At 45.2% G+C, this 16,136-nt stretch overlaps 1 protein-coding gene across 6 annotated transcripts in view; it reads left to right on the top strand.

The window, feature by feature from the left end:
* Positions 1-2,313, top strand: part of ERCC6L2 (ERCC excision repair 6 like 2) — a 59,004-nt gene extending 56,691 nt beyond the window's left edge. For all 6 annotated transcript variants that reach the window (XM_053408265.1, XM_053408266.1, XM_053408268.1 and 3 more), the window contains 2 exons: positions 64-251; positions 1,394-2,313. In XM_053408265.1, the coding sequence (XP_053264240.1) occupies positions 64-251; positions 1,394-2,312 (1,107 nt within the window). In that variant the 3' untranslated portion in view covers position 2,313. The remainder of the gene's footprint in view (positions 1-63; positions 252-1,393) is intronic.
* Positions 2,314-16,136: the final 13,823 nt, after the last annotated feature.

Genomic DNA, 16,136 nt, shown 5'->3' with positions numbered 1-16,136 from the left:
AGGAGCATAGGAGAAAAGTTAGGTGAAAAACGACTAACATGTTATATTTCACATTTGGTTTAGAAAAGCAGGAAGAGTCCGTGGGAAGCTTTCTCAAGGAAGAACAACACCAAAAAGGATAATTCAGCAAATGAAACCAGCAAGCCTTCAGTACTTTACATTAGACATCCTGTCTGTCAAAAGAAGAAGGAGGTTCACCGAGTTGGCGCCATTGCCTTCCTGGTTGGAAAAACACCCCAAAGAATCCGCAGGTAAGAATACAATTTGCAAAAATGACCTCCGTTTCTGTTTTTTCTCACTTTGCTTTATATAAACTTTAGCTTTCAGTGGGGATTATTAATAATTGTCAGGGAACTGCCATCAGTGCCGGAGGGAGAGAGCAAGTTCCAGAGGGATCCCAGAGAGCGTCCCGGCATTGGGAGAGGCAGCCCATCTTCTGGGGAAGGGAATCAGCTTAGCTCCAGTGGAGAAGGGGGGCAGATGGGGGAATCAGAGAGGCGGTCACATGACTCCTTGCCGGGGACCAGCGGGGAGAGGAAGGGTCCTTCACTGCCTACGCCCTCCTTGCGCAGAAGGCTTCCGCGCAGGGAGAGTAGGAGGAGACTGGGCGTCAAAGAACTTCTTTGCTGGAAGAAGTTTAAGAAACGCCCACTGACGGATTCTGCCAGCGATTGAGACAGCCACGAGAGAGTGGCTGTCCAGACAGGAAAGGTTCACTCAGGCAACCCAGCCAGGTGTTGGCACAGGCTTACGCACGAGCAACCCCTAGAACCATTACAATAATGTTATGTTTAAAAGCTGTATTGTTTTGAAGCCTTTGTGGTTTTAAGTGTGTAACCTTTTGGGAATAAACAACAGAAAATATTGTGGAAAGACAGCAAAACGAGCAGTTCTGATGGTGCATTGCAAATACCTTCAGTCAGGTTTGCTCAGCTTTCCTGAGAAGTTAGAGCATGTCGGTTCTTTTAGTTTTCTATTAGGGTGATCATGTTTAAAACATAATATTGATGTATCCTGAAATTTTTCCATAGTAGTTTAGTGTTGCTGGAATTGTGTCCTCCTTTTAATGGTTGGAATTGCAATTTTTAGAAGAACTTTTATTGTCTAGCCAATAAATGGGGGGAGGAGAGGAGGAAAAGTCCCACAGGACTTCCACTGCTGGGACTCATTAGGTGAATTTCACCTCATGTTTTTGCAAACCATGTTATATCAGCTTTTTGTAAACTAAGGCTTTGTAAACCATGGCTTGGCAATAATTCTGAATTCTCTTTTTTCTGGACACCTGGAAATTAGTGTTACAGATTCATGTTGTAAGATATCCATCCATTTTTTTTGTTTATTTTTTTACATTATTGGGATAATTAGTTATGCTTTGTTTCACTGATGGCTGTAGGAAACAGTTTGAAGAAATGGCATCTCATTTTCAGAAGGCCTCAGTGGAAGAACTTGCCAAGCATATTATCAAAACTACATCAGAAGAAAGGCAGAAAATGCTGAAAGAATTTTACAGTGCTAAATATCCAGAGTTAAAGGACCTATTAAAAGTTGATGTTCCAGTATCTGTTTCAGAAGGAAGTGAGGAAGGAGATGTGCACAGAACCCCGTTTAGAAAAAGAAAGGCAATTTCTAAACGTGGAAAATCAAAGTCTGAGTCTTCAACAGATCTCTGCGGCCAAGAAGGACATGACGCAGAAGTAAAGCAGTTTCAATTTCACCCCTTCATACAGGCTGCTGTGTGCCATAATGTGGAAGAGAAACAATTGCCCACTGTCATTACCCAAGATAGCGTTAGTAGGAGAAACAGCCAGGCATTCAAGGACTTTATGGCATCTGACTCATTAAGCAGTAAATCAGGAATAATTGAGGGGCTGTCTGCAAAAGGACAGCCAAACTTGAAGGGGATGGAGTCACCAAGAGAACCCTTTCTGTCTCCACCAGAAAGCAGACATGCTCAAATGTGCAAGAAAAGCTCTTTCGCAGACATGCTAGGAGACATCTCTATTTTAAACGACCTCTTCAAGAGCCATGAAAATAGACCAACAGAGGCACCTAGGAAGACTCTCACCGGTCCTGCAGTAAAAGCACGAACTCGGCCAAAAGACTTCTGGGACATGCTGAATGAACCAAATGATGAGAGCCTCGAAAAACTCACAGACGTGGCAGTCATAGAGAAACTGTGCGAAAGAGCTTCTACCGTCACTTCATCCCAGAAGAAAGAAGATGACGAGAAGTCTCTTTGGAAGAAAAATGACAATTTTTTATGGAAAAGATATGCAACTGACACAGATGACAAATCTTTGTCTGGCACATGATGTCTAACAGGTGTTAACAAAAAAGATCATTCCTACCCGCCCCCCCGGAACTGGCCTAATGAATTTGCAAGCTTCTTAAGTGCTCTTCCCGCCAGTTTCCTTCCCCCTCCTTTCACAACTCCTTCAAAAGAAAGGTTGTTTTCTTTTCTCTCTCGAAAGAAGGAAACCTCTATGTTTTGAAGGAATCGTGAAAGGAAAATATCCTGAAGAAATACAAAACACATTGCATTAATATTGAGAATAAGAGCGGGTTGCTCTTACAGCACCTGTGGAGATTTTCCTCCTGTTTGGCTGTTGACTTGTGAGTGCTCTTGCTTCTGGCTCCTAATTCAGTTTTAAACAGTTAAACTTGGAAAAAAATGTTCCAAAGCCGTGAGCCTTCCCCATAAGACAGTGCAGCACCCATATCAGAGTCCCGTTAGAGTCCCATTTCCCCTGCTTGTCTGCACACATGAAAACGCTGCCTGCCTTCCATATTCCCATCTAGATCATCCCTTCCATTTAGTCAAGTTACTTGTGTCCACACACACATTGGATGGGCCTGGGAAGGAGGAGAAAATATAAAGATCCCTCTGTGCACAGGACTTGCAACATCATGGGGTGAACGGCCACATCCTTTTTATGTTTCATTGTAATTTGTTGGCCTCTGTACACTCCAACATTTTTGTCATGTTTTCTGTCAGCAAAGCAGTGGCAAAAGTGTGGGATTTAACCAGATACCTGATTGGTACTCCTCTGAGCTACTAGATTAACACCAGCACACTTTCAGACATTTAAAAAACAAAACAAGCGAAGTTAATCGCTGCAAACACTTTGGGATTAACCAGGATTGCTCTGTCCTAAACGTTGTGACATCTTGAAAAGTGCTTGTTTGATGATGAACTAGTTTGGCAGCTGCTGAGCTGATAGCGTTAAGAGGCTCCTGCGAATCTATCAAGTAGTATCTATCATCAGACATCACAACGTTAGCCTGGAGGGGGTATTGAGCAAGAAGAGGTAGTTGTACTCTGCTACTTTGTGATATCTGAAACGATTCTGAAAGATAGGGCAGTTCCACTGGGATCGTTTATACAGCAAGGTGTGTAACTTTAGCAATACAAGCCTTGCAGGCATGTATTGCTGTCTCATTTCACACCTGCTGGAAACTAAAACTTGAAGGTATCAGTGTATGAAAAAAGCAGTATGGTAACCAGAAACCTGTCAGATTTTATTGGGGGATACAAACTTTTAATGCTAGTGTTATAAACTGAGGACTTAAAAAAACACATCCTTGCTGTACATTTTTTTTTCATCCTAATTTTAAAATAAATGCACATTTTATAAAGGTGATTTGTGATCCAACCTGCCACTACTTGCCACAATGGGATGTGTTTCCACCCATGTGATGTCTGGGTGGTTGATAGTGTTTGATTTGTTTCCAATCAAATTAAATCGCTAATCTCTATTATTAATCAGCTTCTTGACCATCATAACAGGAGAGTTTAAACAGTTCTTTAGCTTCTTATCCTTCTTAACTGGAGAGTTCAAATGGTTCTTCAATATTTGTATTATTTTGCAGGTATCATAATTGGAATAATCAGTAGGTACATCCGTTAACTGCATTCAGCATTGCTGGACACTGGTTGCCAGACACTATAATGCAGTGATGGCCAAACTTGGCCCTCCAGCTGTTTTGGGACTACAACTCCCATCATCCCTAGCTAACAGGACCAGTGGTCAGGGATGATGGGAATTGTAGTCCCAAAATAGCTAGAGGGCCAAGTTTGACCATCACTGCTGTAATGTGTCTTGTGAAACTTAGGCACAAGCCTCATTTAAATGAATGAAAACTGCATAGCAGCCTTTGCTTGCTGTTTCACTTCACCGTGCCACTTTCTTGAATTAATTACAATTGGCTAAGTGCATAAGTAATTGGCTAAGTCCGCATCACTAAATTGAATTGCCAAGTGGTTTTGCCAGAAAAATGATGAAATTTCAGCTTGGATGAATTTATTGCAAGCATTTTGTCTGAAAATAAAATCCTTTTACATACGATACCTCACGTGTGCAGCTGTGAGCATTTATAAAATCAGCAATGTATTATTGATACTTCTGTGCTTCACTTCCTTCAAAGGAGATTTGTAGAACATGCTCCGTTTGGGGATTGATTTGTACTTTCCCTTTTGATGAAATTAAGATGGTAGTAAAAACTAAGGCAAATAAGCAAGCCCTCTCATCGCCAGCGAAAGCTAATAAATGAATAGATAAAGAACCTACCCACGTGACACTGAAACAGTAACCTTGCCCATGCACTATGTAAGACAGCGGTCAGCAAACTTTTTCAGCAGGGGGCCAGTCCACTGTCCCTCAGACCCTGTGGGGGGCCAGACTGTATTTTGAAAAATAATAATGAACGAATTCCTATGCCCCACAAATAACCCAGAGATGCATTTTAAATAAAAGCATGCATTCTACTCATGTGAAAACACCAGGCAGGCCCCACAAATAACCCAGAGATGCATTTTAAATAAAAAGACACATTCTACTCATGTAAAAACACGCTGATTCCCAGCCAGATTGAGAAGGTGATTGGGCCGCCCCTGGATCTTAGGTTGCCTTGTTGTTGCTTAGTCGTTTAGTCGTGTCCGACTCTTCGTGACCCCATGGACCAGAGCACGCCAGGCACTCCTGTCTTCCACTGCCTCCCGCAGATTGGTCAAACTCATGCTGGTAGCTTTGAGAACACCGTCCAACCATCTCGTCCTCTGTCGTCCCCTTCTCCTTGTGCCCTCCATCTTTCCCAACATCAGGGTCTTTTCCAGGGAGTCTTCTCTTCTCATGAGGTGGCCAAAGTATTGGAGCCTCAGCTTCAGGATCTGTCCTTCTAGTGAGCATCGGTTGCCTACCCATGGTCTATAACATTTCTGTCTCACATTGAATGTAACTGATCTGTGAAAAGGACTCTTATGAACTGAAAGCAGAGACACTGTATGTACTTTGGTAACCCAAGAAAATCTTGAATAAAAACAATTTTTAAAAATAGCTAGATTTGGATTTTTTCCCCAAAAAGCAAGAGAAGAACCTTGCAAATTTGGAAGCTCATGTTTGCCTCTTCCATTATCAGTATTTTGCCTGCAAAAGTATTCTCAGCCTTTTAGATTTTAATCTTCTGTGTTACTATATTTACTTATTAAAGCTTGTATTCACCCTTTCAATAGCGGTGAACAGGGCGAGTTAGAATTAAATAATTGAAAATACAATAAATAAATAAAAATCTAAAATGCTTGCAAGCTTATAATTAAGCATAATGGAGTAGTGTTTGCTTTAACTAGATGGAGTAGAGCACCTCATAATTAAGTTTCTTTAAAACTTTTTAATACCCTTTGTTGACAATCCCTTCAATGAAAAACATCTCTATAGAGTTCTACTAAAACAAACATTTCTTGAGGAAAGCTAATTCCTTGGACTGAGAGGCACTTTTCAGTTTTATGAATGGCCTGCACTGTGGATAGATTATCATTACATCCCACGTAAGTTATTTAAGACAATGAAAATCTTAGGTTTATTGCCAAAGAACTATGACCCTGTTGCACTCCGGGCCACCCAGCTTCCCCATTAAAGAGTAAGAATTCCCTGCAGCCTCTATCAGCTAGTCAGGAGACAGTGCAGAAGAGAATAGCCTAGGCCATGCCACAGAATAGTCTGCAGAAGACAAGGTGATGTATAAAAAGCTTTTTGTGAAAGCTTGCAAACAGGTGATCAGTCACATCCTATGCCAACCTGATTTTCTTCAGATATAAGCTGTGCTGGCTACAGGCAAAAGGAATTGTAGTCTAGAACAGGGGTCAGCAAACTAAGGCTCATGGGCCAAAAGCGGCCCGCTGAGGTCGTTTGACTAGCCCACGAGCTGCCCCTGAACTGAGCTGCCCACTCGCATGCTGCGGTAAACCAGCGCGGTGCAGGGACTCACTTCCGCAGCGCCGGAAATCGCGTCTGTGCATGTGCAGATGCCAAAAATCGCAGGTCATGTGCATGCACAATCCGGTCCACGGATCTTGGCAGGACTGATCCGGCCCAGGCAAGATAAACCTTGCTGACCCCTGGTCTAGAACATATAGAAGGCACTAGGTTGGCAAAGCCTCGACTGTCCTTTCCATAGACTTTCAGGTAAGATACAACCTCAGTTTGTTCAATTGTATGAAAATACCTTGGATTCCTGGAACTCGGACGTTTTGGCTCCCAAACGTTGCAAACCCGGACATGATTGTTCCAGTTTGTGAACGTGCTTTTGGAACCTGAACGTCCGACAGGGCTTCCGCGGCTTCTGTTTGGCTGCAGGAGCTTCCTGCAGCCAATCAGAAGCTGCAATTTGGTTCTCGAACGTTTTGGAAGTCGAACGGACTTCCGGAATGGATTCCGTTTGACTTCCAAGGTACGAATGTATATGTTCAAGTCCTCCTGCTAATGTCTTGTTCCAAATCATTGCTGTGTGCAGTGCAATCACTTAGTAAGAAACTAGTCCTTTGTTGATTACAAAATTACTATACGGGCAACCCCACATTTATGGATGCTCAATCTTTGTGCAACTACACATACACACATCAGACCAAACCTGGAAGTGGCCCAAAAACATCACAAAAAGGCGTGGGGGAGGAATGTGGTATTTGCAGGCTTCTTCAATGGTATTTCAAATATATGCGATTTCACTTAAACATGTGGTGCCTGCGTAAATGGGGAGTTGCCTGTACAGTACTAAAAGCAGCATAGTGTCTTGTTTGCTGCAAACTCTGTTGTATAGCCTAAGAATTAATGGACCAGGTTATGGGAGGGATTTTTCTGATGCATAGGTTCCAGGGCGGGGACGACGACAATTTTGATTTGTGTGACTCCTGAAAGTTTTGAAATTTCAGATTTAACACTACATTAATAAAAGGATTTGTGGGTGTCCTTGCCTGTATAAGCTGTTTTACGCAACGGGAAATTGTTCTGAAAACTGGGCCCCAAAAACTGAACACAGCAATCTCTGAACTGTGGTGGGTTTTGTGGTCTGGAGGACTGCCCAGTTGAAAATAAACTTAAATTTCATCTGTAGCAGATTCTCCTTTAGGTCATGGGAAGATGCTATAAACTTCACTCTGTCCTCGCAGTAGACATAATGCATTTTAGTTTGCTAAATATCGAAGTTCAAGGTAGTTTGCACCAAACAACCTCAAAAATACTCATGCCACAACAGTTTTGTGCTTCTAGCAATATGCTGAAAACCTACCTGATTACACAAGCAAGTACAGCCAGGATATGTTAATAATAATAATAATAATAATAATAATAATAATAATAATAATAATAATAAATTTTTATTTATACCCCGCCCTTCCCGGTTCAAAAACCGGGCTCAGAGCAGCTAACAACAAATTTAAAACACTTAATTATAAAAGCAGCATAAAATACAGTATAAAAGCATGAATAACAATAAAAATCAATTTAGGGGAAATGAGCATTAGATAATCCCCAGGGCTAGCTGGCTGAATTGGTCCTACTTGGGCCAGTGAGGAGGCCAGGGGAGAATTAGCTGTGGGGTCTCATGTGTTCTGCCTTAAGTTTAAAATGCTCTTTAGAAAACTACTATTTCTCTTCTAGCTTAATGCTAAGATATATATTTGTGCTCCCCCACCGTGTGTTCACGTGCCAAAAAGGAGGGCATGCAACAAATTCTCTGCAATATACAAAGTGGCAGAGCAGATGCATTTGCCCTGGCTGCACATAACCAGATTCCTGTGGGATTCAAGTCATTTCCTCTTTGGAAGTGGCTTCTCAAGCAGGAGTTTTTATATGGTACCCCTAAGAGGTTAAAAAGGGATTAGGCAAATTCATGGAGGGTAAGACTATGAATAAGGGACGCGGGTGGCGCTGTGGGTTAAACCACTGAGCCTAGGGCTTGCCGATCAGAAGGTTGGCGGTTCAAATCCCTGTGACAGGGTGAGCTTCCGTTGCTCGGTCCCTGCTCCTGCCAACCTAGCAGTTCGAAAGCACGTCAAAGTGCAAGTAGATAAATAGGTACCGCTCTGGCGGGAAGGTAAACGGCTTTTCTGTGCGCTGCTCTGGTTCGCCAGAAGCGGCTTAGTCATGCTGGCCACATGACCCGGAAGCTGTACGCCCGCTCCCTCGGCCAATAAAGCAAGATGAGCGCCACAACCCCAGAGTCGGCCATGACTGGACCTAATGGTCAGGGGTCCCTTTACCTTTACCTTTAAGACTATAAATGACTACTAGACATGATGGGCTATACCATGCCTCCATGGTGTGTGGCAGTAATGCTTCAAAATGCCAGTTGCTACAAACCTCAGGTGGGGAGAGTGCTCTTGCACCCGTGTCCGGTTTGCAGGATCCCCAGGCTTCTGGTTGGCTGCTGTGGGAGCAGGATCCTGGCTAGGTGGGCCATTGGCCTGATCCAGTAGGCTCTTATGTTCTTGGGTTAGGTAGACACAGGGACCCAACTCCATCTCCATCATTGATAAAGCCCTACTAAAACCCACAAAACTCCTAAACAAGTACAGTGGTACCTCGAGTTACAGACGCTTCAGGTTACAGACTCCGCTAACCCAGAAATAGTACCTCAGGTTAAGAACTTTGCTTCAGGATGAGAACAGAAATCAGGCGGCGGCAGCAGCGGGAGGCCCCATTAGCTAAAGTGGTATCTCAGGTTAAGAACAATTTCAGGTTAAGAACGGACCTCCAGAACAAATTAAGTTTTTAACCCAAGGTACCACTGTATACATTTTTTTTAAAAAAACCCCAAGTAAAACATAAAATCAGCAAAACTCTTAAAATATGTAAGCTTGCTGAAATATAGAAGTTTTCATCAGGTATCTGAAAGAGCATGGCAAGTGCAGTTGCTATAAGTTTGCTCATGTCCAAAAGACTGGTCTCCCATCTCCCCAGCAAACTCCCTCTCCACACATAAAATTTGGCAAGTTGTGAATGCCACTGTGGTATCCCACATCCTGATAATGAAGCCTTAGATTAGCAGTACCCGGAGGTCCAGCGGTCCGCCAACCCCGTGGCCAGAGGGGAAAAACAATTCCAGAGACTTCTTGGTCAGAGAAAAGAGATTTATTGCAAATCTGTGCACAGAGACAGTCAGCAGAATATAGTTTCTGAAATCTGACTGTGTTGTTACCATGTTCAGCAAGCATTTTTATACCTGAAAGCATTCACCCTCCTCCCATACCTCCCCCCCAATATTTGCTGGCTAAGGCTGCTAGCTAAGCACTTCCTCTGCTGGTTAAGCATTTTCTCTGCTCAGTAAGCACCCCCTCCCACCTTCTTGTACACGTGTCTTTCTTTTGCTAGCTAAGCATTCCTTCGTATCTCTTCTTATCTTGCATTACTTAAAGCAGAAGTAAAGCAGGAAACATCTTGCTAGTGGTTTTTAGTTGACAGCAGTTTTTGGCTAGGCAGGAAACGACCTTCTGACCTGTAGCTAGCATCAGCAGTTTCAGATAGCTGGTTAGACAGGAAACGGTCTCCTGACCTGTCTGATTTAGGCTTTGCAAATAACTGCATTTTTTGAGTTTGAGCCATCCTAGCAGAGTGCCGGAATTTACTATGTGTAGATAATATTAATGATTAACCGTTCCCCTCTCCCTTCACTCCCTCCTCTTCTTCTGAACAACCTAATACTTAGGTTCGTTCTGGGGTATGGGCCTATACTCCCTCATCACAGCGATGACTGTGGGTCCCAGCTTCCGTGACAGGAGTCTGTGCATCATTTGCTGCAAGCATTGCAATAAGCAGGGGATACAGAGGCAAAGAAGCAAAAGGATTAATAGCGGTCCTGCTAATAATACTATAACATTCCTGAGCCAACTGCCATCAGGCAGCCAGGAATACAACCAACCCCATGCATCACTCCCTGTGGCTTTCAGCGGGTTTTCAGCTATCATTGTTTCCATGTGGTTGATGGTGACTGAAATATTATCTAGGACATATCTATTTTATTGCTGAAGGGCCCACTGATACTCGTGCTCTATCAGCTGCCTTGCTTTTTGGGAGGTTGTGTCCCACCTCTCTGAGGAGGAGCCTATTATCTTAACCAATTTTCCCACCTGTCCTTGTGGATGCTTAATACTCTCATGATTTCCTCCCAACACACTGTATCCGAAAGGGGCTTCTCCCTCTACATATATTAACATATACCCACAGGAATATATATCCACCCTTGCAGAGGCCTGACACACGGAGTGACCATATCAAAGAGTTCTGGCCCCAATATCAAAAGTCCTGGCGGTGCCTCAGAATTTGCTGGGAAAAAAAAAAAAGTCTCTACGTTGGGGACGCTGCCCGCGGGCGTCCCTCCCATCCACTTGTCCAGTCGTCTGGCGCTCTTCTGGAGATGGTTAGCTTCAGAGGATCATCAGGATTTGGTGTAACTGTCCAATCTAAAATAGCCTTCTTCACTTAAGTGTGGTGGACCCAAGGGGTGAGGTAACAGCAGTGGGCCTGGGTCCACCTGTTAAGAAAGAGACAAAATCTCGGGAGAATTACTGCACATAATTATTAAACTGCACATTTTGACTAGCATGGGGGGGGTTATTGCAAAACTGAGTGGACAAAGGCTGGTCCATTGTCAGATCCTATTGACCTAGGTAGCCCATAGCGGGGAATGATCTCCCTAAGCAGGCACCTGGTTACTTCAAATGCCTTTTCAGTTCTGGTGGGCCAGGCTTCAACCCATTCTGTATACGTGCAGGTCGCCACGAACAGGTAGCGGTATGGTCCACAGCGGGGCAATTCAGTGAAATCCACAACAAGGTCTTCCATGGGTGCAGTTCCACTATGCTGAATCCCCGGGGGAGCCAAGGGTCCGGTTCTAGGATTATTCTTTAGACACAGCAGGCATTTCCTGGAGATCTGGGCTGCCAGTTGATAAAGGTGGGCTATATAGAAGCACTGCTTCAGCTGTCTGGTTGTGGCATCTGGTCCCATGTGGGTGGACTCATGGTATCTCTGAATAATCTGCCGAGAAAGGGACTCTGGAATCCATATTCTGTCATCATGAGTAAGGTAACATCCTTCTTTGGACATAGTCAGCCCCTGGGCATCTGCAGTGTCCTTTTCCATTTTGGTGTATATTGGCTTATCAGCGGTGTTCAAGATCCTTCCAGGGACCAGTGCTCCAATAACTGATGCGGGAGCTGGTTCTCGGGCTGCTTCCTTGGCCACCCTGTCTGCTAGTCGGTTTCCTCTGGCCACTTCTCCTAGTCCAGTTTTGTGTCCATAACAATGGATAACTGCCACTGCCTTGGGCTCCCATACAGCATCCAGAAGGTTCAATAAGGCTTGTGGGTGGGCCACCTGGTTTCCTCTGGAGGTAAGCAAACCTCTTTCCTTCCATAAGGCTCCATGGGCATGTAAAGTCAGAAAGGCATACTTAGAGTATAAATGTTTATCTTCTGTCCCTTTGCTAGGGTCAGGGCTCTGGTGAGCGCTGTTATTTATGCCAGCCAGGCCGACGTTCCAGGCGGGAGTGGCTGCGCTTCGATCACTTGGTCTTCCAAGGCTACCACTGCATAGCCTGCCTTCCGCTGTCCAGCCTTAACAAAGCTGCTTCCATCCACAAACCATGAAGGCCAGTGGGGGTTTGCTTCATCTTTGAGGTCAGGCCTGCTAAAATATTCTTCATCATCTTTGCTTGGGAGAGGAAATAGGTACCCTTCATGTCAAGCAGAGCTGGGACTGCATGCGGGGTCACACAAACAGTGTCTTGGCCAAAAGTAAATTTGTCTGCTTTGTTCAGTAGGGTGGCTACTGCCACAACTGCTCTCATGCACGGCGGTAAGCCTTGTTCTGTAGGCGTCAGGCGCTCAGGTACCCTTCATGTCACTGGCCGTTGCCAGCTTCCCAATTTTTGGCACAAAACGCCTTTCGCTGTCCCTTGGTCCTCATCCACGAATAGAGTAAAGGGTTTCTCAGGGTTTGGGATGCCAAGCGCTGGGGCTTGCTGTAGTGCCCTCTTCAAATCCACGAAGGCTTGCTGTTGTTCTGTGTTTCAAACAAAGGGGTCTCTCTCAGTTCCTCTGGTTGACTCATGTAGAGGCTTGGCAATGATGCTGTAATTAAATATCCATATCCTACAAAATCCTGCAGACCCCAGAAAGCCACAGAGTTCTCTGCAGTTCTTTGGCTCTGGTATCAGGATAATAGCCTGCTTCCTTTTTTCACTGGTAACAAAAGGGTGTTTCACTGTGATTGGCATTGCCTCAAGATCCTATGTTGGAGCAGTCGCTCTAGATGCACCCACACTCCTTCAGTCGCCCTTCGTGGGATGGGATACTTATTTACTGCAACAGGATTGACAAATGGCTTGGGCTTCACGATTATTGGTGGGATATTCTTTGCCATTCCTGGGGGGTTCACTTGTTCCAGAATACTGGCGGGGATGGGTCCCTCCTCTTCTTTTATTATCATGAGGCGCCAGTACTCCCTCAGGGGTGCCTCCACAACCAGTTCCCCAAGTGACATATTGGACAATGTGGCTTCTCCCGATGGCTTAAAAGTAATTTGGGCTTGCAACTTTACCAACAAATCTCTTCCTAATAATAGAATAGGGCATTCTCTCTTCCAGTGCCCTTCCTGTCGGCAGATGGCGCACTGATTCCTCCCCAGACGGCTTCGCCCTCCTCCCCGGGCACTTCCTCTTTCCTGAGGGGTGGGTGTGGTAGCCTGTAATGCCGTCAACTTCCTTGTTTGATACTACTTCAACATCTATTCCAGCCCATGATCGATGCACCCCTCATGCTTCTGGATTTTTTCTTTTGGCGAATATTGGACGCTGCCTGAGCTACAAAGGCAGCCTTTATAATGGGGCGTTGGCAATATCATCTGGGTTCTCCTCAAAGGTAGGGTTCTAATTTCTCCAATTGCACACATCAGCACTTGAAAAAGGCACATGTTGGACTGTATAAGTGCATGGTGGTGCTTCCCCACCCTGTCCTGGGGGGCTGGTGGGTCATACACTCTGCATAGAGGCATCATTGCAGTCCCACCCTTTTTCTGTGCCTTATGGGACTTATAGAGGGACACCCTGGTTGCTGCTAACAAATGGGAACTAACATCCACTTCTTTCACATAGGGTTGTACATACTGTTGCAATCTCAATGTCTGATACTGTGTCCACATTTTTCCTTTCTTTGCTAACTCAATTAGTCCCTTCATAAACTCCTCATCATCCTCTTCCTCTTTGCTCTCTAATTCATCAACCTTGGAGGGTTCAGGCTGAGGGCCGGCTCCTCCCTGGTCCTGGGGCCCTGGGCCTGGGGGATTCGCTAGAGGGGCAGCTGGTGGAGCATAGGGTGGCGGCGGTTTAATGACTTCCCCCTCTTCTCCTTCTGGCTCTGGTATCACCGGGGGCTTTTCTGCCTTCCCTGCCGGTCGAACTGTACAGATTGTATTTCGTGGGGCGTCGCCTTGGCAGGCTTTCAACCACGGTGGATTCTTTTCTACATTGGTTTTCCAAGTAGAAATATAAGGGATCTGGTCTGGGTGGACGTTCAAGATATTTTGATATAGTGGGCTGATTAGTTGCAAATCAAAGCTCCCCTCCGAGGGCCAGTTAGTTTGTTGGGGCCAATCAACTTCACACAATGTCCTCATCCTCTGTCTTCTCAATTTGAACCCCCAATCATCATGCTTTGTGGCCGCTTTCCAGTTCTTTAAAAAACATTCCAGAGGACTACATTGGCTTGCCCCAGACCCCATTTTTTTTTCTTTTTCAGATACCCCGCACCTAATGGGCTGTAAATTCTTTCACACTCCACGCACTACAGATTGTGACCTGCCGAGGTCGCCCTGGCAGAAAATGCACAACCCTGCAATCGCTCGGCCAAGGGGACGCTAAGCCCCGACCCACACTTGACAACAATTCAGTCACTGGGGTATCCGACATGCAACATATAACATACAAATCACACCATTATAATTTCAACATGCAACACACAAAACACACCAATACAATTTCCCCTCTGTTTCCCTTTTACCCAACCTTACTGGCGGCACTCTACTGCAATCGGCCAGTTCCCTTCCTGGCGGCCCTCTGCACAACCAGGTGAGGCTTGATCAGACCTCGCCCCCCTTTTCCTTGGGGCCCACGCCCTTTCCCTTGGGCTTACCGTTTTCCGCTGCGGATTCCCTCCTTCGGCCGTCCTCTTTTCTCTCCCGACTGGGTGTCTCGGCTCAGGCACAGCGTGGCGATCTCCCCCTACGAACTGGCAGGGTGCGCGCTGGAGATTGCGAGCGCTGGTCCTGGTTGCTCACCCGGTCGAGTCTGGCCCCTCGGTCCACCTTTCGTGGGGTGGGGACCCATCCCGGACACGAGCCCCCAAAACTGAAGCCTTAGATTAGCAGTACCCGGAGGTCCAGCGGTCCGCCAACCCCGTGGCCAGAGGGGAAAAACAATTCCAGAGACTTCTTGGTCAGAGAAAAGAGATTTATTGCAAATCTGTGCACAGAGACAGTCAGCAGAATATAGTTTCTGAAATCTGACTGTGTTGTTACCATGTTCAGCAAGCATTTTTATACCTGAAAGCATTCACCCTCCTCCCATACCTCCCCCCCAATATTTGCTGGCTAAGGCTGCTAGCTAAGCACTTCCTCTGCTGGTTAAGCATTTTCTCTGCTCAGTAAGCACCCCCTCCCACCTTCTTGTACACGTGTCTTTCTTTTGCTAGCTAAGCATTCCTTCGTATCTCTTCTTATCTTGCATTACTTAAAGCAGAAGTAAAGCAGGAAACATCTTGCTAGTGGTTTTTAGTTGACAGCAGTTTTTGGCTAGGCAGGAAACGACCTTCTGACCTGTAGCTAGCATCAGCAGTTTCAGATAGCTGGTTAGACAGGAAACGGTCTCCTGACCTGTCTGATTTAGGCTTTGCAAATAACTGCATTTTTTGAGTTTGAGCCATCCTAGCAGAGTGCCGGAATTTACTATGTGTAGATAATATTAATGATTAACCGTTCCCCTCTCCCTTCAATAAAAGAGGGATGAGAAAGAAAATAAATTGGATTAAGGTTTCTGCATGGAAGCCCTCCCCACAACCATTGTCTGGATTCCATCTCAAAATACAGGACACTAATAAAAAAAATCCACTCACACTGAGTGTTGTCTTTCCTCCATACCTTCTTTTGGTCTTTGAGAACCTTTTTTTTTAATGTGTGTTCCTTTCACTGAGCCACGTAGAACTTTTGAGAACCTACCGTATTTTTCGCTCTATAAGACGCACCAGACCACAAGACACACCTAGTTTTTGGAGGAGGAAAACAAGAAAAAATATATTCTGAATCTCAGAAGCCAGAACAGCAAGAGGGATCGCTGCGCAGTGAAAGCTGGAATCCCTCTTGCTGTTCTGGCTTCTGGGATAGCTGCGCAGCCTGCATTTGCTCCATAAGACGCACACACATTTCCCCTTACTTTTTAGGAGGGAAAAAGTGAGTCTTATAGAGCAAAAAATACGGCAATTCTGCTTGCTGCTGCTCTATATAAACCATGGCCATGACTGAACAGGGGAGTTCCCAGAGAGGAGATTGTGACTGCCCTTCTCCTCCCTGGTCCTGCTGCTTCCACGTTCCCACCAGCTAAACCTGGGCTAATGGTTTCTCACCTCCAGACAAACCATGAGCTGTAAAACCAAGAACAAGCTTGGTTACAGCTTGCAGTTTGTGTGGAGTGAGATAACCAGGTTTTCTCTTGCGGGGGCCCAATTAGTGCCATTGCCTTCCGTTAAGAGTTTGGGTGTAATCCTTGACGCCTCCCTTTCCATGGAGGCGCAGGTCACAGCAACAACCAAGATATTT

This window comes from Podarcis raffonei, chromosome 11, assembly GCF_027172205.1.
Source record: "Podarcis raffonei isolate rPodRaf1 chromosome 11, rPodRaf1.pri, whole genome shotgun sequence".
NCBI classification, from domain to species: Eukaryota; Metazoa; Chordata; class Lepidosauria; order Squamata; family Lacertidae; genus Podarcis; species Podarcis raffonei.
This window is presented reverse-complemented; position numbering and strand designations above follow the sequence as displayed.